The sequence below is a fragment of the Perca fluviatilis genome, chromosome 21 (genome assembly GCF_010015445.1).
Source record: "Perca fluviatilis chromosome 21, GENO_Pfluv_1.0, whole genome shotgun sequence".
Taxonomy (NCBI): Eukaryota; Metazoa; Chordata; class Actinopteri; order Perciformes; family Percidae; genus Perca; species Perca fluviatilis.
In genome coordinates this window covers 4,372,332-4,395,399 of record NC_053132.1, presented here as the reverse complement: position 1 = coordinate 4,395,399, position 23,068 = coordinate 4,372,332, and the positions used below count along the sequence as shown (strand labels likewise).

General features: G+C 42.1%; 1 protein-coding gene across 1 annotated transcript in view; it reads left to right on the top strand.

The window, feature by feature from the left end:
- Positions 1-6,325: 6,325 nt before the first annotated feature.
- Positions 6,326-23,068, top strand: part of aatkb (apoptosis-associated tyrosine kinase b) — an 80,101-nt gene continuing 63,358 nt past the window's right edge. The window contains exon 1 of the mRNA XM_039788174.1: positions 6,326-6,956. Coding sequence (XP_039644108.1) covers positions 6,878-6,956 — 79 coding nt within the window. The 5' untranslated portion in view covers positions 6,326-6,877. The remainder of the gene's footprint in view (positions 6,957-23,068) is intronic.

Sequence of the window (23,068 nt, the reverse complement as noted above, 5' to 3'; positions counted from 1 at the left end):
ACCCAACCCTGTTCTTCTTTTCCTAATGCCAACCGTTTCTTCTTTTCCTACACCCTGGCCTCGCGATAACCACGTGGCACTTTCTAAAGCCACGTGACGTGTATGTTTATGCTGTGACGTTGCAGGCTGCCATCCGCTGTATAGAGTGTAGACATACACGTGGATAGCTCAAAATGCATACAGATAACATTCCACTTGGCTTTAGGAAAGTTGCGTGTATGATGTGTGACGCGAAGTCATGATGTCAGGTTGTGCCCAAGGACACTTCGACATGGGACTGCGGGGCCAGAGATGGAAGCACCAACCCTCCGATTACTCTTAAGAAATAAATCTTTAAAATAACAGAAAAGGTTCTGGCAGCTCATTACCTGGACTTTGTCCCTTGAATTAGAAACAGAAATGTGTGTATCTACATTAAAAATACAGAACGTTTTCTGTTATTTTAAATTCTCTCTCATGAAGCTGCTCAGTAAGTAAACTTCTGAAAACGTTGAAAAGAATCTCAAATCTGGCGGAAAATGTGACAAACCTCAAAAAACGCAATAAAAACCTCAGAAAAAGCTTTAGAAAACGTCAAAATTGTCGAAATAACACCACAAACTTCGTAAAAAGGTTGAAAAAAAGCGACAACGTGGACTTCTTTCATCTGCCAAAAACCAAACTGTGGTTGCCGCCAAAAGTTGTCGCTGCACAAATTATGCAATTCGAAAGTAAAAAAACAAAAATACAACTGTGAATCACTTTCTGGACAATTTATGTTAAAAATATACAGACATACAACTGTTAATACACAGATATTTCTTAGTGTGTAGGCAACCGCTCTACCACCTGAACCACAGCTGCCCCTTAAAGGTAGTCTTAAAGGTCCCATTGCATGAAAATTTCACTTTATGAGTTTTTTTAACATTAATATGCGTCCCCCCAGCCTGCCTATGGTCCCCCAGTGGCTAGAAATGGTGATTGGTGTAAACCGAGCCCTGGGTATCCTGCTCTGCTTTTGAGAAAATGAAAGCTCAGATGGGCCAATCAGGAATCTTCTCCTTATGAGGTCAGAAGGAGCAAGGTTACCTCCCCTTTCTCTGCTTTGCCCGCCCAGAGAATTTGGCCCCCCCATGAGAGAGAGACATCATGGCTTTCAAACGAGCAAAGTGGCAGTTGGTCAAGGCCACCCCCCCACCCTCCACCTAATACAGTATTAGGGGACCACTAAGGTCTATATAAAAGAGACTTCAGATACAGTATTAGGGGACCACTAAGGTCTATATAAAAGAGACTTCAGATACAGTATTAGGGGACCACTAAGGTCTATATAAAAGAGACTTCAGATACAGTATTAGGGGACCACTAAGGCCTATATAAAAGAGACTTCAGATACAGTATAAGGGGACCACTAAGGTCTATATAAAAGCATTCAAAGAACACCATTTTTAAGGCATTTTATTTGGACAGAAACAGGAAGACATTCCTGCAATTAGGATTGAGCCTTAATGAAACATCCTACCCATTGAGGGGGGCCGATATGCAGAATAAAGTCAGTGTGATACGATCTGCATGATGTTCCTCTGCGTGGGAGCAGGTCTAATTAGCTCTGTGACATGAACTGAATGAGTTAGCTGATTAAATATATTTACAAGTACTGTAGTTAATGCTCATAACACTTGATGTCAGATGTGAAAGTGACTAGAAAGCACAATCTCCTCTGCTGGCCCCAGAAATCCATCTTATCCTCTCCTTTCTGTTTCCAGGGAAACGGCAGGCATGTATCAGAGAGTGGAATATGACGTGACGAGACAGTAAAACAAGAGGAGGAAGAGGAGGAGGTGGAGGACGAGTGAAAAGATTCAGGAGGAATGTTCCTGTCGGAGAAATCCAATGTCCAAAAATAGGAACCTGTATGTAAAATGTAAACCGTGTCCTTCCACCGTCCTCCTCCTCCTCCTCCTCTCTGAGTTCGTATTCATCAAAGCGTGACTCCATTAGAAAGAAAATGGCTCTGAAATGGAATCAAAGACAGAGATGACAAGCCGTACATCACCCTCTCTCCTCATCCCTCTGCTCTCACTGTCTCTACAGGTAGCGGAGAGTATAATGCACAAAGAAAAGTCCCTCAGGCTCGTCTGCTGTCGATACATTTTACAATCAGGGAATGGCTGGAGCAACACACATGCAGATGGTTTCATACAAGTTTCAAAATGATAGGAATCCTATGCTATTGCCTTCACTTTCACCAGGCCTCAACCCAGTTGAGCACCTATGGGAGACTTCAGAGCGACGTACTGTATAATGTGCTCTGCACGAAGGCTGCACAATACTGTATATTGTTTTTTTATCGTCATCCCAGTATCAACCGGCACAATGTATACACCGCGAAAGGCCGCAACATATCGCAAAAGACACTCAGAGATTTTTTTATGTGTTGGCAGAAAGAAAATCTCAGCAAAAAACATTCTGTCAAATGTGGTGTTTATATTCAACTCAATGTTCAATTTGTTCAATTACAGAATGTTAGAAATGGGGCGCCTGGGTAGCTCACCTGGCAGAGCGTGCGCCGCATGTACAGAGGCTCAGTCCTCGCCGCAGCGGCTGCAGGTTCAATTCTGACCTGCGGCCCTTTGCTGCATGTCATTCCCCTTCTCTCTCTCCCCTTTCATGTCTATGCTGTCCTAAAAAATAATCTTTAGTTTTTTTGTATTTAAGCAGAATACTGAAAGCAGCAGAAATGCAGAACTGAGTACACTTTAATATGTTTATTTATCGCAAGTAATACAATATTGCAAAATCCAACAACGTTATCGCATATTTTCCTCATATCTTGCAGCGCTGCACTGCACCGCATTCATCAAAACAGAGTAGAGTCAGTAGAGTTTTACAGAACTGGAAAATCTCGGCACAGGGGGGGGGAAGAATCCCAATCTTAGTGAGAAACCCTGAGCGCCAACAAGCGATCGTAGATAATGGATGCATGTGAAACCCATGAAGCCTAGCAAATGAATATCTCCCAATGGAGTCTGGACACTCAAAGGTGACAATGTTTGTTTTTGTGATTGCAGAGACCTCGACCTGACGCCGAGCCTTCAGGTGAAGCGCTGGATGGACGTGGCCTGGACCAGGACTCCTGGATGAACTCTGGAGGGGGAGGGATGGAGCTAGGTTTCGTCATGCCGAACAGTGGCTGCGTGTAAGGTGAGGAAGACGACTTTTAACAAACACAATGTATTGCAGCATGGTTTGCTTTAAGTGCTCATATTATGCTTTTGGCGTTTCCCTTTTCCTTTATAGTGTTATATATCTTTTTTGTGCATGTTATAGGCTTCCAAAGTGAAAAAGCCCAAAGTCCCCCCCAAAGGGACTTACCATCTCCAACAGAAAACACTGTTCACCAACTGCTCCAAACAGCTCTATTGTAGTCCAGCCTTTACTTCAGAGACAAATGTGGTCACTTTGTAACACACGTTATAATGCTCACTTAGCTGCTAGCATGGCACGCCCTCATACTCTGCTCCTGACTGGCTAGTAGTCCTTACCTAGGTACTGTCAGGGCACGCCCTCATACTCTGCTTCTGACTGGCTAGTAGTCCTTACCTAGGTACTGTCAGGGCACGCCCTCATACTCTGCTTCTGACTGGCTAGTAGTCCTTACCTAGGTACTGTCAGGGCACGCCCTCATACTCTGCTTCTGACTGGCTAGTAGTCCTTACCTAGGTACTGTCAGGGCATGCCCTCATACTCTGCTTCTGACTGGCTAGTAGTCCTTACCTAGGTACTGCACATGTGCGCCTCCCAACAAAGATGGTACAGAAGTGAGGTGTCTCACTCTGTAGCTAAAACAGAGAGCTCAACACACAGGGTGAAAAGAGGAGCTGCAGCAACGTGCAGTACAACATAAATATGGTGTTTTTTTGAAAATTAAACCATGTAAACCTATTCTGGTACAACCTCAAATTACAATTATGAACCTGAAAATGAGCAGAATATGAGCACTTTAATGGTTCACTGTTCTGTTAAGCACATGTGATTTGTAGTAAATGGGCAAAAAAATGTCCCCCCCGCCCCCATGACATAGCCATACTGAGAAACACAGAGAGAGTTGTTTGGAGCTGATAGTCTTAATTAGCTTTGTAGCAACTTATCTGGCAATGGCTTGAATGTAACAGATGTTCATTAATATCAAAACGTTATGCACTAAAGCTTTAATTTTTATGGAAACTCAGAAAACAGAAATGGCTTTTGTTGGGTGGAGAAACAGACTGTGGGGCAGCCAGCAGAGCTCTCCGCTTGTGAACAAGTATAAAATTATCAAATATAATTCAACAAATGAACAACCGGCTGTTTCCAGAAGCAACGTAGCAAAGCTGTTGTTAGAGCCACCATGACAGACTCATTTGAAAGGACTGGGACGTTATCTGCCTCCCTGCAGTCAGAGTACAATCCACAGCTCCTCTTTGTCTCTGCACAGCTTGTTACTGTATGTCTGTGACTTATATCTGGCCGACAGAATATTGGTACCCGAAAAAAAAACATGATAAGTAATATGTTTTGAAATATATGAGTTGATTCACTTGTTTGAACTCGTTTTTGTCTCATGTTTGTAACTTTGGGTGTTCAAGATCTTTTAATCTTTTATTTCCATTGGTATTTCATTTCTATTATTGCATTTTAACAATTTTATCATGTGAAGCATTTTGTGACTTTATCTGTGAAAGGTGCTATATCTATATTATATTCAGTGTCTTGCTCAGGGACACTTTGACATGTGGCCGGAGGAGCCGGGATCGAACCGCTAATCTTGTAGGCGACCACTATACCTCCGAGCCACAGCCATCCCGATCCTAGATGAGCCGACTGATTAAGTTGACAAGCAAAAAATAAAATGCATACATAGAGCATTCTTAAATTGACTTTTGAAAAGATACATTTCTCTCATAATTGCTCACTTGCATCACCATTTTTTTTTTTATATGTAAATTGTGTCTTTATGCCACCTCTCTATATGGGATGTTGGCTTGTTCACATAGGGTACAGCAAATCTTTGAGACGTTGTGTCTATTAATTATAAATGATACATTACAAATCTATTCATCCATGCAACATCGAGCAGAATGCACAACCAGAATGATGGAGAATATGTGCTTGGACAGATCCTTTTCTCCTTTTTCTTGGCAGTTCAGTCTTTGGCTTTTTGTGTCGCTCTGCGCGGGCGGCGAAGAATCCCGATCTTAGTAAGCGTGTGAGATGCACAAGGAAAACTTGCTCTGCCGCCAGGAATCCAATCTGATGGGGAGAGAGGATGACCGAGGCAGGGGAAGAGGGAGATTGCGAGAGGATGAGTGTTGTCGTGTGGGGGAGGGGGCTTCATCCAACATGAACAGTAGGATTAGAGTGGGGATAGTCCAGGGAGCCAAGTCCCGCTGTGTGCCTTTTCCCAGTGTTACATCACACACTGTTCATGGGAGATTATTTATTTTTTATTTTAATATCTCTTACATCTTATATGAGGCAGAGGGAGAGACCGCTGCAGGCTCTGCCTCCAGAAGTACAAAACACACATCCAGTGAAGTCATGACAGAAGGATTTGCTTTGTAGGTTAAGATGGCCGGTATAAACATGCAAAAAATAGATCAGAATCAGAAAAAGGCTTATGGCCACAATAAGTACACTTGCGTGGAATTTTCCGTGGTGATAGGTACAAACAAACCATATTAAATACGAATATGAAATGAACAATAAATACAGAAAACATAACCCAAAATAACTTCAACTTTCAACTTTATTTTGTCCACGGAGGGTAATTGGTTTTGCAGCAAGGTATACAATACATGAAAATCAACATAGTCATACAATACAGAAGGAGATGGGGGTGACCTGAATACCAGTGGGCTAGAAGACCAACAATAGTCAATGGTGATCGATTTTGAATTGCCTAAAAATGATGAAAAAGCTACAAATAGCCACAATAAAGTGCAAAGTCGTGTTGAATACGTGATCAACATCTCTTCCACCATAACACCAATTGTCCACATCAGCGGCATAGACATCATCATCATCATCATCATCATCAACAACTGTTGCATAAGAGGAAAAGACAAAAGGCTGAATGGGTTGAGGGCAGAATGTGCAAAGAATATCTAGCCTATGTGCAATTCATTTCTTTCCTTCGATTCTGTATCCGCACCTTTCCCCCCACTATCTGATTCTGCACTGTATATTTCAGTCAGCTGAGCAAGCAGCAGCACAGTAGCCTATCAACAGCCTCTCACAGCCCCCTCCCCTCCCCTGCAGGCAGAGCGCAAAAAAAAAAAAAAAAACGCTCCATAAATTCTATTTAGGCGCATTACCGAGCAAGATGGCGCTCCTGCTGTCAGCACCTCGGACAGCTCCCAGTCCCGGCAGCTTTGAGACCCAAAACGGAGCGTTTGATTGATTTGCGGAGGTGTCCCGTCCCGTTGGCTCTCGTTCGGTCATTCGGATGCTTTTCAGATGATGTGGCTGCATCCAGGTGTCGCGTGAAAGCTGTGCGCTATTCTCCGCAGCCAGAAAAAAAAAAAAAAAAGGGAAATTAAAATTCTGGATCAACTTGACTGCCCAAAGCAGGTGACTTTGCCATCCGTCAAGTCGTCAGCCCTCTCTTCTCATCTTCCTCTTCTGCAGAGACAGTTCAGATTGAAGACTCGTGGAGGGAAATAATAATAATAAAACGGTGACTTTACACCGGAGGAGGAGTGCGTGCCTGTCAGCCTCTTTTCTTTATCACGCCGGTGCGAAATGGTGGGGCGCGTTGAGACACCACCAGAGGAGAAATGAAGCTGTGTTCAAGAAACAGTGTTGCCTATAGCTTTGTCCTCCGAGCCCCGCAGCTTCCCTCTGGTTTCCCGTAAAGATGTTGTTGGCGCTGCTGGTGACGATGTCTTCCGCCGCTTTCAGCCCCGGCTTCGCCCTCAGCTCCCATTTCAGCTCAGGTGAGCCGACATTCCCCTGCTTCCACCCCCGAAGAGAATAATGGTGTTAACGTGCGGTTATTCGATAGGCTACGACTCGTTCATGCAGAAACACTTTGCTTTCCAACAAACGCCTAGAAACAGTTGGAAAAGTCCGTAGAAATCTAAGGCTAAGGGCTAATCTTCTGTGTTAATATGATTTTCTTTAATGCATTTTCACAGGTGATTTCCCGTATTTTGTTGTTGTTGTTGAGATTAACAGAAATATCCGTTTAACCCTTGTGTTGTCTTCCCGTCAACCTTCGACGTTTTTGACGCTTTTTCCAACGTTTTAAATTGTCACATTTTTCTCCTACACATTTTCAGCGCCCGTTTAAAAAGCATAGCCTACAACACAATTAAAAGGACAGACACAAAAGGACAGGCAAAAATGAAAGAAGACAGCTATACCAGCACTGATAGGATCAGACACTTGGAAAATGACGGGAGTTACAAGAAGCATTCAGGTGACGGATATAGTTATACATCAGATTTCTCAGCAAAACAGATAATGATGAATATGTTGAATATATGCAATCTTCCTCATCCGCAGCTGTCAACGCTGTGTGCGTGTGTTTTGAGATTTTGGATTACAAAAAAGAAAAGCGAGCCGGAGGAAACTCCTGACTCAAGTCCAGAAACACACAGCTCCAACATTTCTTTCTCTCAGGTCAGAGGATGAAGTCAGCTGGGTTTAAAGGTGCAGTGTGTACAAAGGTGAAAGGCAGAAGTGAAGGTGAAAGGAATTGTGGGAGCAGAGGAGCGGTCTCTTATTGGAGCTGCAGGGCTGGTGTGTGTGATCCAATTAGTGCCGCAAAAGACGAGGATTATGGGAGATGACTATTGGAGGCAGATTGCCTCATTGTTTTCTCACATCATGGGGAAAAGAAATCAGAAATAATCACTGCAGAGACGAACGGCGAATTTTATTATTATTATTATTATTATTATTATTATTATTATTATTTATTATTATTATTATTATTATGCAGCATAATCAGATACCGGCCTGCCAATCAGCTGGTTTCTATGGCAACCAAAAGGTGCAGCAGTCCATCTCATTTCTTGGTTTTCAGCAGTGTATAAAAATGGATTTAGGGGAGAGCGGGGATAGTTGTAGTATTTTTGACATTTCTGCCTGTATCTTAGAGTTCTTTTAAGCCAGAGCGTTCAAACTGTGATACAAACTAGTCCCATGTGTCTGCTATTAAATGGTGTAGCTGTTATCTCTGGACTCCAAACAGAAAATGCATGGTTTCCTCTCAGACACAAGGAGTAAAATGTTACAACCTACCCCATAGTCCGGCTTTAGTTGTACCGTACCCTGGGGTGAAATGTAACATAAAGAAATTAGGATTATGACCAAATCTTGATATTGAAATCTTATATTCAACATTCTGTGTGTGTGTGTGTGTGTGTGTGTGTGTGTGCACGCTTGTTTAACTATATTCGTGGGGTCCAAAAACCGGGAGTCCAGTATATTTGTGGAGTCCCGACAGCTTTGTGGGACCAATATGCTGGACCCCACAAGTTTAAAGGGCTGTTTGAGGGTTAAGACTTGGATCTAGGATTAGGGATAGAATTAGGTTATGGTTAGGGTGAGGGTAAGGGTTAAGGTTAGGCATTTAGTTGTGATGGTTAAGGTTAGGGTAAGGGGCTAGGGAATGCATTATGTCAATGACGGGTCCCCACAAAGATAGTGCCACAAGCCTGTGTGTGTGTGGGCTTGTTTAACTATATTCGTGGGGTCCTAAAACCGGAAGTCCAGTATACTTGTGGGGTCCCGACAGCTTTGTGGGGCCAAAATTATGACCCCACTCTCATTATGTCAATGACGGGTCCCCACAAAGATAGTGCCACAAACCTGTGTGTGTGTGTGTGTGTGTGTGTGTGTGTGTGTGTGTGTGTGTGTGTGTGTGTGTGTGTGTGTGTGTGTGTGTGTGTGTGTGTGTGTGTGTGTGTGTGTGTGTGCGTGCCAAGTAGCTTATGTCAGTTACTGTCATAGTAGGCTCCTCTTACAGTACATTTTCTAGAGTGAAGAAGACACTGGTGTGTGTTTTGTTTTGGATTGTTTTTAAAAAAATCGCCATGTAGTGCCGTAATACAGAAGCCTAAACATATCACGCTTAAGTGGGTCTCTGCTGCCTTTTTTGTTTTGCAATGCTTTACCTTCATAATGCCCTCCTGCTTTTTCAAAATGCATCAATTGAATTTTATAAATCCTCTCTCCATTCGTGCGTTTTAGTCTCTGCAGCCGTTGGTTTGAATCAGATGACCAAACAAGAACAGAAAGCTTTTCTTTCTCTCTTTAAGACTCTCTTTTGCTACAGAGGAAGGACAGTTTTTGTCTTTTCTGTTCTCTGAGATGTGTTGGTTTACACCGGCGCATCGACTCATAACTAGGGCTGCAACTAAGGATTATTTTCATCATCGATTGATCAGTCTGTTATTTTCTGGATGGGTGGATTAGTTGTTTGGTATATAATGTGTCAGAAAATGGTGAAAAATGTGGATCAGTGTTTTCCCAAAGCCCAAGATGACGTCCTCAAATGTCTCGTTTTGTCCACAACTCAAAGATATTCAGTTTACTGTCACAGAGGAGAGAAGAAACTAGAATATATTCACATTTAACAAGCTGACATCAGAGAATTTCTATGAACTTAATCCATTATCAAAGGGTGATATGTTGGTGATTTATTTAATAGTTGACAACTAATCGGTTATCCGATTTTATCTTTGTAGCTCTACTCGAAACCACACGTTTACACCAACATTTGGACACAGTGGGTCATCCTCCATTTCCATTTGTTTCATTTTGTACTGACAAAGACTCATCAGGGTTTAAAATGTTGTCTTTGTATATCAATGTGTGGTGTTTGAGAGTCTAGGTGTTAATTTGTCTTGGGTGCAGGTGTTCCAATTAGGGCTGGGTATCATTCAAACATTTTTGATACCGGTACCGATACCAAAAACGTGACTTTGATACCGGTTCTTAAACGATACATTTTGCTCAAAACCAAACGAAATTACAACCTTAAACATTACGGCACAAATCTTTTTATTTTCCAGCTCCTACTACGCGAGCCCCGTCTCTGTGTAACGTGGAGTTTTTCCTGCGTGTCTCTACGACGTCTGACGTTAGACAGCCAATCACAGACATTATTAGATCTCGGTAGAGGCATGCTGTGTGCTGGTTGGCTCACTGACGCTGATGAGATTTACTCCTTAGGTATTGGAATTGGGTATCGAATGATGAGAAATCTTTCGATACTTGATACTTTAGAGGCAGTTTGGGCGGTGCCTAAAAAGTATTGAATTCGGTACCCAGCCCTAGTTCCAAAAGACCTGCGCCGACGTGTTGTGCTTATAAACACACACACACACACACACACACACACACACACACACACACACACACACACACACACACACACACACACACACACACTCCTTTCTCTGGAAAGAAACATCCGGCAGCTGTTGTGTCATGATGTGGGATCGTTTTAATTGAATATCCTGGTATTTTAAAACCTAGGTCATTCTAACTTTGCAATGTCAAAGTTAAAAATGAAAGGATGGAGGCTGTTGGAACGGAGGAATGGGAATGTGAAAGCAAAAGAAAATAGTAGAGAGAGAGAGAGAGAGAGAGAGAGAGAGAGAGAGAGAGAGAGAGAGAGATATCCAATAGCTTGGATCTTCCTCCCGGGATGACTGCTGCCTGGAGGGCGGGTACAGGGATGACATCACAGCCCAGTAAAGGCGGGGAGGGGAGGGGGGAATTTTACTGGCAGTGCTGGCTGGTTTTCCGGGTCCCAGGTTATCCATTTCACATCTCTCAGTGGGCTCCTGGCTGCGCATACAGAGGCGCACTCTAATTATATGGACACACAACAGACGGGGAAGCAGGACCGAAAGCCCAGTGGACTTCTCTCTCTCCAGGCTATCGCTAAAACCATCGGGTCCAGGTGCTGGAGGACTCGGGCCTGGTGCTGGAGGAGCAGGTAAACCCAGGGGAGAGGGTCTGTTTGTTGGCTCGGAGGGACGTGAGTTGAGAGTAGATGTACATACCTGGAGGTGGGGTGTCTGTCTTCATACAGAGAAGAAAACTAGGTCACAGTCCCAGTAGTCTATATTGTCGACGATTCGATTCTCCAAGCAAGGCAAGGCAAGGCAGGGAGGGAGGGAGGGAGGGAGGGAGGGAGGGAGACACACAGGCTTCAGGCATCAGACACTTAATGAAGCTGCATTTTCAATTTTGGCTTTTTTACTCTCTCTAATAAAAAGTTTGCACTATCTTGATAGTCTACGTCGACGATGTTTCATTTGCGGGATTCCGCCGGGTGTCCTTCATTTTCGGCCGGATGTCCGTCACCTTCCTCTGTCTCTTTGTGTTGGCGTTCTAACCTCCGGTGGATCTATGAGGACTATGGTTAACTGCTCCTCAGATCTCTGCAGGGTAAATCCAGACAGCTAGCTAGACTATCTGTCCAATCTGAGTTTTCTGTCGCACGACTAAAACTACTTTTGAACGTACACATGTTCCACCAAAACAAGTTCCTTCCCGAGGCTATTTTGCAGAGTCACTGTGGCTCCGTCCGGCGCTTAGCACCGCCCAAGACGATTGTGATTGGTTTAAAGAAATGGCAATTAAACCAGAGCACGTTTTTCTCCCATCCAGGAATGTTGTATGGACCAGCCAGACCTTCTTCCGCGGCGCTGTGGAGGACTACAGTTAGGTTCCCCTTTTGACAGAGATGTTATTCTCTGTTTCTCGGTTGCATCCTTTTGCAAACTGTGTACAGTAGATGATGTTTTGACTGAAAGAGCAGCTGGCGGAATAAGTGATGGTCTGGTTGGCAAGCGGAAGAAGTGGAGGGCACAAAGCTGAAGCTGTAAACTGATCTTCAGTTGTCAATATCCGCCTGCAGGATTATTATTATTTTTTTTTTCTGATTTCTGTAGAACAGTTTGTTCAGAACGTAATCATTCCCATAATTGAGGCTGCTGCAGACATGCCTCTGATTGCTGATAGATTCTGCACTGTGTGTGTGTGTGTGTGTGTGTGTGTGTGTGTGTGTGTGTGTGCGCCTGCCTGCCTACATGCCTGCCTGAAGAATAAGAGCCTCTAATTTAGGGCTAACGATTATTTTCATAGTCGATTAATCTGTAGATTAGTTTCTGGATGAAAGGATCAGTTGTTTGGTCTATAAAATGTCAGAGGTGTTTCCCAAAGCCCAAGATGACGTCCTCAAATGTCTCGTTTTGTTCCACAACTCAAAGATATTCAGTTTACTGTCACAGAGGAGAGAAGAAACTAGAACATATTCACATTTAACTTGCCATCACAGAAGTTCTACTTTTATTTCGTAAAAAAACAAATAGTTGGCGATTCATTTTAATAGTTAACAACTAATCGTTTAATCCTTGCAGCTCTACTCTGATTGTTCCCTTCAACCAAAATAGTTTTTTATACTGACGGCTACTAATTCGTCTCCACCTCTGTTCAAATTAATCTAAAAGTAAGCGATCAAAGGGAGCTTCTGTCCGCCTCGAATGAATGAAGAGGGACGTAAACATCCTCAGGTTACAGCTGGAAGATCAGATAGACGCACGCAGACACAATCATAAACCTTACTTTGATACTTTAATGGCTCGATGCGACAAGAAGAAGCTATCAATAAACTGACAAGCTTGCACAACAGATCGGTTCAACACATTGCATCTGCCGCTCTGCTTTATTGAACATCACCATTTAAAACTGATCGGGAATCAATATTTCTCGTCACAGAGCGTCTTTGTGTTTTCATGTAGACAGTCAGCGTCTGTTATCTACTGTAGGTCAGATATAAGAATTATGAACACTATCGCTTAATTGGGAGAGCACTTTTTCAATTAATCTGATAACTGTCGAGTCCATACAATGTCTCAGATGTCTTCAGTTTGCCTATTTAAATGTTTATTGTAATTTGATAAATGACCAACTCCAGAGAACAATCCAATAATCAACTAATTGCTGCATCACTAATCAGATAAAAAAAAAAACTGGATTAATATTCAGCGTCCATCTGTTCCAGCGTATTGACCTCACAGACGAGGAGAGAATAGAGACTCCCTGATCATCACAGGCCTTCAGCTTCTCCCCCCCCAGTTTAAACTCGCAGTCACATTTGGGAAATGATTTCAAATCCGCGCCGAGACACAAAGGCACACTAGATTAAATCATAATGAAATGTCATTCTTTATTGATCCTTGAGGGACATTATCTTTCTGTTTGCCCCGCTGCAGGGTGGAAAGGGTTAGCCTCGCATTGCCAGACCTTCCTCTACCGCAGCGCTGCGGAGGAGGGTCTGGCTAGTCCACACAGCATTCTGGGATGGGAGGGAAACGTGCTCTGGTTTATTGGCATTTCTTTAAACCAATCACAATCGTCGAAAGCGCCGGACGGAGCAACGGTGACGCTGCAAAATATTCTTGGGTGTGTTCGTTCTTTCCCCCTCCCGGTTTTCACTCAGAAAATGATTTCAAATCCACGCGGAGACACAAGTAGAGGATGTATGAGAAGTCTCACTGGAAATCTCAGAGCCCAAATCCCTTTATCTCTCCCCTCCTGAAAGCCTCTAATCCTGATTTACAAATATGCAAACATCACTTCCGTACTTGATGATTTGTACAATCCTTTGTCAAGTTTAAAGCACTTTGGTTTTGGGTGAAATAATCATGAAACGTCATTCTTTATTGATCCTCGAGGGACATTATCTTTCTGTTTGCCCCGCAGCAGGGTGGACAGGGTTAGCTCCAACACAGCAGCTCTGGGGGGGGAGGGACTCTGCGTCTCGCTAAACAGCACTTCAGCTTCCTGCTGAAGGGCCTAGTTACTCCTGAACATGCTGTGTCTTTGCTGACGCCCCTGCGTGTAGATTGAGGCACGGAGTTGTCTGATTGTTGCTTCGTACTCTAACTGAGACTGGGCACCATGTGCTGGTTTGAAAGAGAGGTTTGTCTAACCAGTAGACCGAGACGTGGAAGTGATATCCAGTTAATCAAAAGTAGGACGAGTGAATGAGTACACAGCGGCCTTTTTTATGTCATATCGTAAATTAAATATCTTGGATTTGTAATGTGGGCTGGATAAAATGTCACCGTAGGCTTTTTAAAAACATTTCATAGACTAACTGATAAATCTATTAATCAAGGAAATAATCAGATTTTTTTTGGGGGGCATTTTTAGGCCTTTATTTGACAGGACAGATGAAGACATGAGAGGGGAGAGGGAGGGGGAATAACATGCAGCAAAGGGCCGCAGGTCGGAGTCGAACCCAGGCCTGCTGCGGCGAGGAGTAATCCTCATTATATGGGCGCCGGCTCTACCAACTGAGCTATCCGGGCGCCCCATAATCAGATTATTTAACAATAAAAATAAGGGTCAGTTACAGCTCTTATCAATGTTTGTTGTAGGCTATTTTAGTGTCATATTCGTTTTAGGGTTATACACAGTGCAGCCATACAAACGCAGCAAGAAATCCAATATAATTAATAATTTACTACAGAAGAGAAACATTAAGCCAAACACAAAATTATAAATCCCTTTAAGAATATATAGCAAAGCTTGGGAAAAAAAATCATCAGCTTTATTTTTGTCTTCTGCAGGCAAACGAATAGTACTTCTTAAATCTACACAAATCCTTGTTTGACCTGGCTTACATTATTTACATATCCATCCTGCCGTTTGACACATTTAATTCCAAGAAAATAGGATGTTAAAAAAATAAGCTTTTCAATCTTTGCCATGGGGGATTCGTACTTTTGAAAACCCTGCTGATGGCGATCGACTGCCGAAGCTTGATTTCAGAATCAGAATCAGTTATAGTATACTTACATACACAAGGAATTTGACTTTGGTATTTTCATTTGATTTATTTTGGATTTGACAGACAACATAATCCAATGGATAGCATGTTAAAGTGTAAACACTTATTTCCAACATGGTCCTTGGTGTTAAAACATGCAACACATAACGAAGACCTATTTCAGGTCAAAGACAATAACATATTATACAGATCATCCAAGGTTTAAAAGAATTCTAAAATCAGAGAATCATAAATCACATAAAATAATCAGTCTATTCTAATAAAAAAATATTGGCTACTCTATTCCATAAAAAAGCCTTAACCTGATGTCTGAAAGCCCCTCTGGTTAGGTAGGTGTTAACTCTCTATACATTCAACAAGTAGACATGTAGTAGACAAATAGTAATATAGACATACTGTACAATAGAGACAACAATATACATAAAGGCACATATCAACATAACATACAAAAATACAAATATACAAATAAGACATAATATCAAGACAAGTACAAATGGAGTGGGATGTAAAGTGCAAGAAGTAATAGTGCAAAGTAGAGTGCAAGATGCATATTGGAATGATAAGTATGTAATGTGTGTAGAAGTGGGTGATTGGCCAGAGTGGGGATGACTCCACTTATCAGTGTTCAGTAGAGTGATGGCAGTGGGGAAGAAGCTGTTCTTGTGTCTGGTTGTTTTTGTGCGCAGGGATCTGTAGCGCCTGCCAGAGGGGAGGAGGTTAAAGAGAGTGTGTGCTCGATGTGTGGGGGTCTTTGGTGATGTTCTCTACCCGCTTCTTGGTCCTACCCAACACAGTGTACAAGTCCTGGAGAGAGGGCAGGGGGGCACCAGTGATTTTTCTCAGCTATCCGAATTGTGTGTTGTAGTCTGCCTTTGTCCTGTTTTGTGGCTGCCCCCGAACCAATCGGTGATGGATGTGCAGAGGATGGATTCAATGGCAGCAGTGTAGAAGATGGCCAACAGTTGTTGTGGTAGGCCGTGCTTCCGCAGTTGCAGTACTTGAAGTACGTCCTCTGCTGGGCCTTTTTAAGGATGGCGTTGATGTTGGACTCCCACTTCAGATCCTGGGGAATGATGGATTTCATCACAACTGTCGCCACAGCAGGAGTCAAAGCAGCGTGTTTTATCTCCTGATCCTCCCACTGATTCTCACTATCGACGGTCCGACGCAGGCAGAGAGTTTCCGTCTCTCCCTGTGGTAGTCCTGACTACTGGGATAGATCATGTAGCGCACACGTGTCAAACTCAAGGCCTGCGGGCGGAACCCAGCCCCCCATGAAGGTTTTAATCCAGCCCGCTTATCAATAAATGTATTGTAGTTGTGCGCCAAACCCCAAAAGACAGGGAAGTGTTTTTCAAACTGCAATCACGCGACACTCAAAGCAGAATTTGGCAAATTTGTCGACTTTGACGCTCAGAACCGAACAGTTTTACTGTTGAGGCTGAGAGACAGATGGCTGTGAGTCGGCTGTGTGGGAACCTGCTTTTAAAAATGTAAGCATTGTTTTGCTTGATTTGCTCAACTCCATGATGGCTAAGGAACTTTTTTGCTGACTTTTGTAGGGCTTTATGTTAAAAAAAAAAAAAAAAACGACAAAAGTCGTAGGAGAAAGCTACAAAAATGACAAAGGAATGTGACAAACGTCAAAAAAATAGACATAGCTATAAAGATAGATAGATGGACTTTATTGATCCCGAATTGGGAAATTAGCAGCAAGTTACAAAGACATACACACTCACTCACGCACACAGATAATACAAGAAATATACTAGAAATAATAATAAGATAAAATAAAATCGCAAAGATAAATATATATATATATATATATATATATATGTGTGTATATGTATATATATATATATATATATATATATATATATATATATATATATATATATATGTGTGTATATATATATATATATATATATGTATATATATGTATGTGTATATGTATATATATATATATAGTATATATATGTATGTATGTATGTATGTATATATATATATGTATATATATATGCAAGTGTAGAATAAAATGTAGTATATGTAGTAGTCAAATAGGTATAAAATCAAATATGAAGTAGACAGTGTGCAAGTAGCATAATAGGGCAATATTGTAATGTGTGAGGTAATGAGATTACTTAATAACTTACATGCAGTAATCCAGTCAACGATATTTGTCTTTTCTCACTGAAAGCATGTCAATAAAGTCTACTTGCCTGTCCCTTGATGTGATTTTCATTTTTCCAGAGTGGCCCGTAGTGAAAGTGAGTTTGACATCCCTGATGTATCGTGGCGCCAGCTACCTGTTCAGATCCGTCCCCCAGGCCTCGATCTTTAACCCTCTGAGGTCTAAGGGCATTTTCACACATCTTCTTCTTGTATTTCATATCAATATCTTCAGAAAACACTCCGCTTTCTGTACAGTGACGCCCACATTGTTTTCTAGATCAATGTGTAAAGAGATAATTTGCCGCTAAAGCTGAAACGTTGATGTCGGCTTTTAGAAAGCCCTCAAATCTCTTTTGAAAACAAACCTTAACTTATGATGTGTTGTACGAACTGTTTCGGTGCTTGAAATGAGTTTACCAAAGTCTTAGGTTGTACCGTATGTGATTAAAATGGTAAATAAATGTCTGAAAAGATATTTTGTAATATCACTTTTGGAATAGGAGTTTGGTGCGTCTTTCGTCCTCAGAGGGTTGAAGGTCTCTGCCGGTCCTGATGGGGGCCACAACATTTCACAGTGAACGTTGAGATTGTGTTTTTTGCAGAACACATGGCAGGTCTAATGGGTACTTCGTCCTCTGAGCCAGCTGAAATAGAAATAGAATAGGAGAGAATGTGAGTGCTTTCCCATAATAACACACCTGTGTCTGTGTTTCAGCACTTTGGACAGCTCCCTCTGTAAAAACAAGCTGAGCTGAGGAAGAAAGCTGAGGCTACATTAGTGAAAGGATTCAAGGTTTTTGTAATATATATACGTATACGTCAAGTATTGTATATGGCAACTTTTTTATTTGAACACCAATGAGCAGGACTATCTTATGGCACTATTAGATGTGCAGGAATGTAATGAATTGCCTTGACTTTTTACACATTTATCAAGAAGAGCTGCAAAGATGATTCGGTTAGTTGATCAGTTGTCAACTATTTAATTAATCTGCAACTCTTTTGATAATTGATTAATCGGTTTGAGTAATTTTTTATGAAAAAAAAAGTCAAAAGCGACGCTTGGTCAGGTGTGTTTGGTGTTCCTTACTGACGCATAAAGTCTCCTTTGGCGTCATGTTTAGACGCGCTTCGTCGGGACTCTTGGCGTTACTTTTTGACGGAGGAATTCACATCTCAGCTCTGCATGAGTCAAATCCATCCCTCTCTCTTTCCTCCATTACAGGGCCGATTCTGGGATCGGACCTGTAGGGGGGCTCAGCCCCTAATGAGAATGTGACATGGATACAGTGCGTTGCAAAAGTGTTAACTAGTCTGATCTGCGCCATGAAATATCCAACTTCTTCTATGGGGATTACCAACGTTAAACTTCCCAACCATCTCCTGCTCTCCCTCTGACAGATCAGATAGAGACTCAGCCAAAGGCGGGAGTCTGGCACAACCTCCTCCAATTGGCTAAAACAACGTTTCTGTTAATGGTAATTGTTTGTCCTCTGTCACTAAAAGATAAGTTCACAAACTCTCACTTAAGCTCTGTGTGCGTGTTGTTTATTATTATTATTATTATTATTATTATTATTATTATTATTATTATAATTTTTAGGGGGGCTGAGATGAAATTTAGGGTGGCTTGAGCCCCCCTAAAAAGGGTCTTAAATCGCCCATGCTCCAGCGCCTAAACTCTTAAAAACAACAAAACTCCAGAGTGACAGGCCACCTGATCTCAGAACTGCACCTTCACTTATAATTGCTGCCTCAGACATCACACCGTTTTTTTTTTGTTTTTTTTAAGTCATGATCGCAGGCCTCAATATGAAGCACTTTGCTCTGCGGATGAAAGCCTGCGAGCTTCTACTTCTTTTATTACTTTGACTGTCCGAATGATTATGAGCGTTAAGAGAATAATTTCATTTCCTCATTTCCCTTTTAGCCTCTCAGCTGAGGCCTTAATGACAAATTGATTTGCTTTGGAGCGATACGCTGTCCGAGAGACCTCCAGTTATCATCTCTGCTCCGTTTAGCCTGTTTGCTCGAGGGAGGCAAATCACTCGACTCGATGACGGGAGAGTCAACAGATGAGCGGAGGGCCGCGCCGACCGGCTGAGCGACTGCAGATTCAATCAATGCACCCAGGGGCGTAGCACAAAAAAAATCCTGGACCCTTTTAGAAAGTCATTCTCTATGGGCCCCTCCCCACATCCCCAGCTATTCGTTCTAGCATCTTTTTGGGCCCTCATCAGATGCAGGCCCTGGGTACTCAGTCCCAGTGGCGCCGGCAGGATTCTATGTCATAGTACGCACAAAAAACGCCTGCCCGCTGAGGCGGTTTACTGCGCCAGAAGTCAGCTGTTCTTATATTTAACCCTCTGAGGTCTCAGGGCATTTTTAGATATCTTTTTGAATTCTCCTTTTAAGGGTTTTTGTAAATAACCCACAATTGTTCCAAAGCAAGAGATAATTTGGCCCTAAAGTGGAAACATTTCTCAAATTTCTTGTGAAAACATACCTACACTCAAATGTTTTGGTGCTTGAAATGAGTTCACAAAAGCAGCGTAATATATGAATAAAATTGGAAAAAACATGTCTAAAATACGCTCCTAGCGTACGTCTATCATTTCATAACCAGATCATGAAAATATGGGAGAGAGCGCGAGAGAGAGAGAGCGAGAGACTGTACGGAGATATGAATAAACTGATTTCTCTGTGTGTCATGTAAACATCACATCCCCAATATTATCAAAAACGGGACGAGCCTCATAACCGCCATATTTATCTCCCATGTTATCACATACGTGATTCATACTCGGCTTCCATAGCAACCAGTAAAATCTACTGATGGAATCATACAAAAAATAACATTGTGATTAATAGTGGATGGGTTGTTGGTGAAATGAAGCGTAATTAATGAGAACATGATTACTGTGATCAGAGCAGAGAGCAGAACAGAGCTACAGAGCTATAACATATCTATCTATCTATCTATCTATATCTCTCATCATCAACTTTATTGCCAGACTCAACGTCCATTCAGAAGACACAGACATGACATACAACGTACATTAAAAAGAGAATATCAAACATATACAGAGAAATTAAAACGAAAGAAACAACGATACTGCATTTCTATAAAAGACACTTATACTAGTGTTTCCATAGTGATGATTGGTATCGTTGTATGGCATATCTCCATTTCTCTATGAACTGTGCTATGGAGTTCCCTCCCAGTCCCTGCAGTATCGCAGCAGGCTGTTAAGCCTGTGATTTAGAGGGATTCATCGCTGGCCACGCTCGCCTGGCTGAGGAATGGAGTGATTGGTTCAGACTCCATGTGCCTCCTGATACAGAGAGAGAGAGAAAAGGGGAGAAGACGAGGGAGTAATGTTGGCGTAAGAGTGAAAGGGAAAGGAGAAATCAGCTGGATGGGGACAGCATTGGGCAGACTGCAGAACCGATCTGGAGCTCCTCGTGTAGGTTCAGGTGGAAGAGGAGATTTTAGTGGGTAAATCAAAGCGGGGGCAAGACAAAAGTAGGACTTTGTCCCCCCTTCCCCGCTGGAAATCATGCCCTCTCTTACCCTGGCAGACGCAGAAGTCTGCAGAACTTTCTGCATATTTTTAACAAATAATAAAAAATATAAAAAACAACTCAGAATGTTAAGACATTTCCACCCCAAGCAGATACACAGTCTGCTAAATTCTGCAGATTTTCATTTTGATTCACATCTGAAAGCTGTAAATAAAAAGAAAAATAATTCCGTTTGAATCTGCTGATTTACCAGGAATGTTGTTTTGAGCACCACAATGACATAGAATTCAGCTAAACTTCAGCAAGAATGTTTCTACTGAATGATGTTATACTTTATTCAACAACGTGCTTGGAGAATGAGTTGCCATTAGTGATGAACAGTCAAAATGATATGAACGTATGAACTTCAAGAGAAGCTGTATCGATCAGCTTGACAAACACAGAGGCTAAATAGCTGGGTTTCAGTCAGAAGAAGTCTTTGGTATGAGAGACGAAATGTCTTCGAAGCTGTCCTTGATTTGAACCCTTTCTTGAATGTAATGCTTGTTCTGAATTATTGACAAACTACATCTACCTATGAAAGCGTCTGCAGACCGTTTCAAAACCACAAAAAAATATTTATTTACGTAGACTCCATTTGGATCCCAGTTAAACGAAAATGTTTAAAAGTGGATACCACACCCTTATACCCAAACCAGTACATACTAGAGCTGCAAAGATGACTCTATTAAATTATCTCCAACTATTTTGTTAATCACTTAATCAGTTTGAGTCATTTTCTATGAAAACAAGTCTAAATTCTCTGATTCCAGCTTGTTAAATGTGAATATTGTTCTAGTTTCTTCTCTCCTCTGTGACAGTAAACTGAATATCTTTTGAGTTGTGGACAAAACAAGACATTTTGGGAAACACTGATCCACATTTTTCACCATTTTCTGACATTTCAGAGACCAAACAACTTACCGATTACTCGAGAAACAAATCAACAGACTATTCGGCAATGAAAATAATCTGGATCTTGGATCTTTGTCAGGCCAAAATGTTCGAAAGTGGATACCACACCCATGTATCCATACCAGTACAGAATATACGGCAACATGGAGTCCTTCTTTCTGTTCTGTACCCGAAGAAGAAATCCCCTGTGAAATGTGTTGGATCGGCATGGCGGTTGACCTGTGAGGTCAGTGCCACAGCCACCACAGCGCTGTTAGCCACTAAATGCGTCAGTCGCTTTATAACGCAGCAGAGGACTGTCTCCATGGCAACACATCTCCGGGAATCAGCTGTGTCATTCATTACAGGTTAATTCAGCATTTCGTTGACTTATCAAGGTCTGAGCGAGTGAATAAAGCAAGTCTCTCTCCCTCCCTCTCTCTCTCTTGCTCTCTCGCTCAAAAAAAGCAACCTCATAATTTGCACGTGAGCCGGCAGACTCCGCACGTGAAGCCGCTGCAGCTGGAGGACCTTGGTTATTCATGCTATGTTATGACTCATAACTCCGTGTCATGTGACAGTGGGTGTACATGTGTACTGTGTCTGTACATGTCGGTATTGGACAGAATAAGCAGCAAGAAAAGCGTAGTTTGTTTTGTGGGTGGATGTGTAAGTGTTTGCACATTGTGTGACAGCATTTGCTCCAGTTTTTTACTTTTGGCCGGTTCTTCTTGCCTCTATTCAGTCACAGATGAGCTCATCCAATATTTAGAATGTCAGTCCCCCCCGGCCTGGATCAGTGTTCCCAGATCGAAGCCAGCGGAGTCCCGCATGGTTGGAGCTGGACAACCACTATCCTCCAGACGCCCCTTAATCTATCTCACCTTTTGGCAAGACAAGGAAACACAGTGCCAAGGCGTATAAAGCAGGAAATAGAGGCTGGGGGGAAATAAAATGGTGGCTCTAATCCAAGTTTGAGGTACCAGTTGTGTCCTGGTTTGAAAAGGATGCAGTGTTGTAGTCGAGTCACCAACTGTCAATTCCGAGTCTCGAGTCCCCAGTGTTTGAATCCGAGTCACCAAAGAAGAGTCCGTGTTGAGCCACGAGTCTAGAGAATAGCGACTTGAGTTGGACTCAAGTCCGAGTCCAAGACACATAAAAGTAGTCCGAAACTTCATCCAACTTCCGAGTCGTATTTCGTAAATCCTCAAGTCCGAGTCCAAGTCATCAGTGAGCGAGTCCAAGTCGAGTCCAGAGAATAGCGACTCGAGATGGACACAAATCCGAGTCCAGGACTCGAGTACTCCATCACTACAAGGATGTAACAATGCATTGTGAATCGGTTAAAAATGGATATAAAGATACAAAATGAATCACGATGCCGTTTTTAAACGGCCTAGGACGTAATCTACTTTTGATTTCACTTCCTAGACCTTAGACGTTATTACGTCTTCTTAGTTTATTTTCTATTTATTTAGTTATTTTGATGTGGGATTTGTTACAGAAACCTTATAATTATTTTTCTATAAATTTGTTGTTATTAAGATAAGATAAAATACAATCTTAGCTGCACTTTTAATAAGAGGACACATCTGT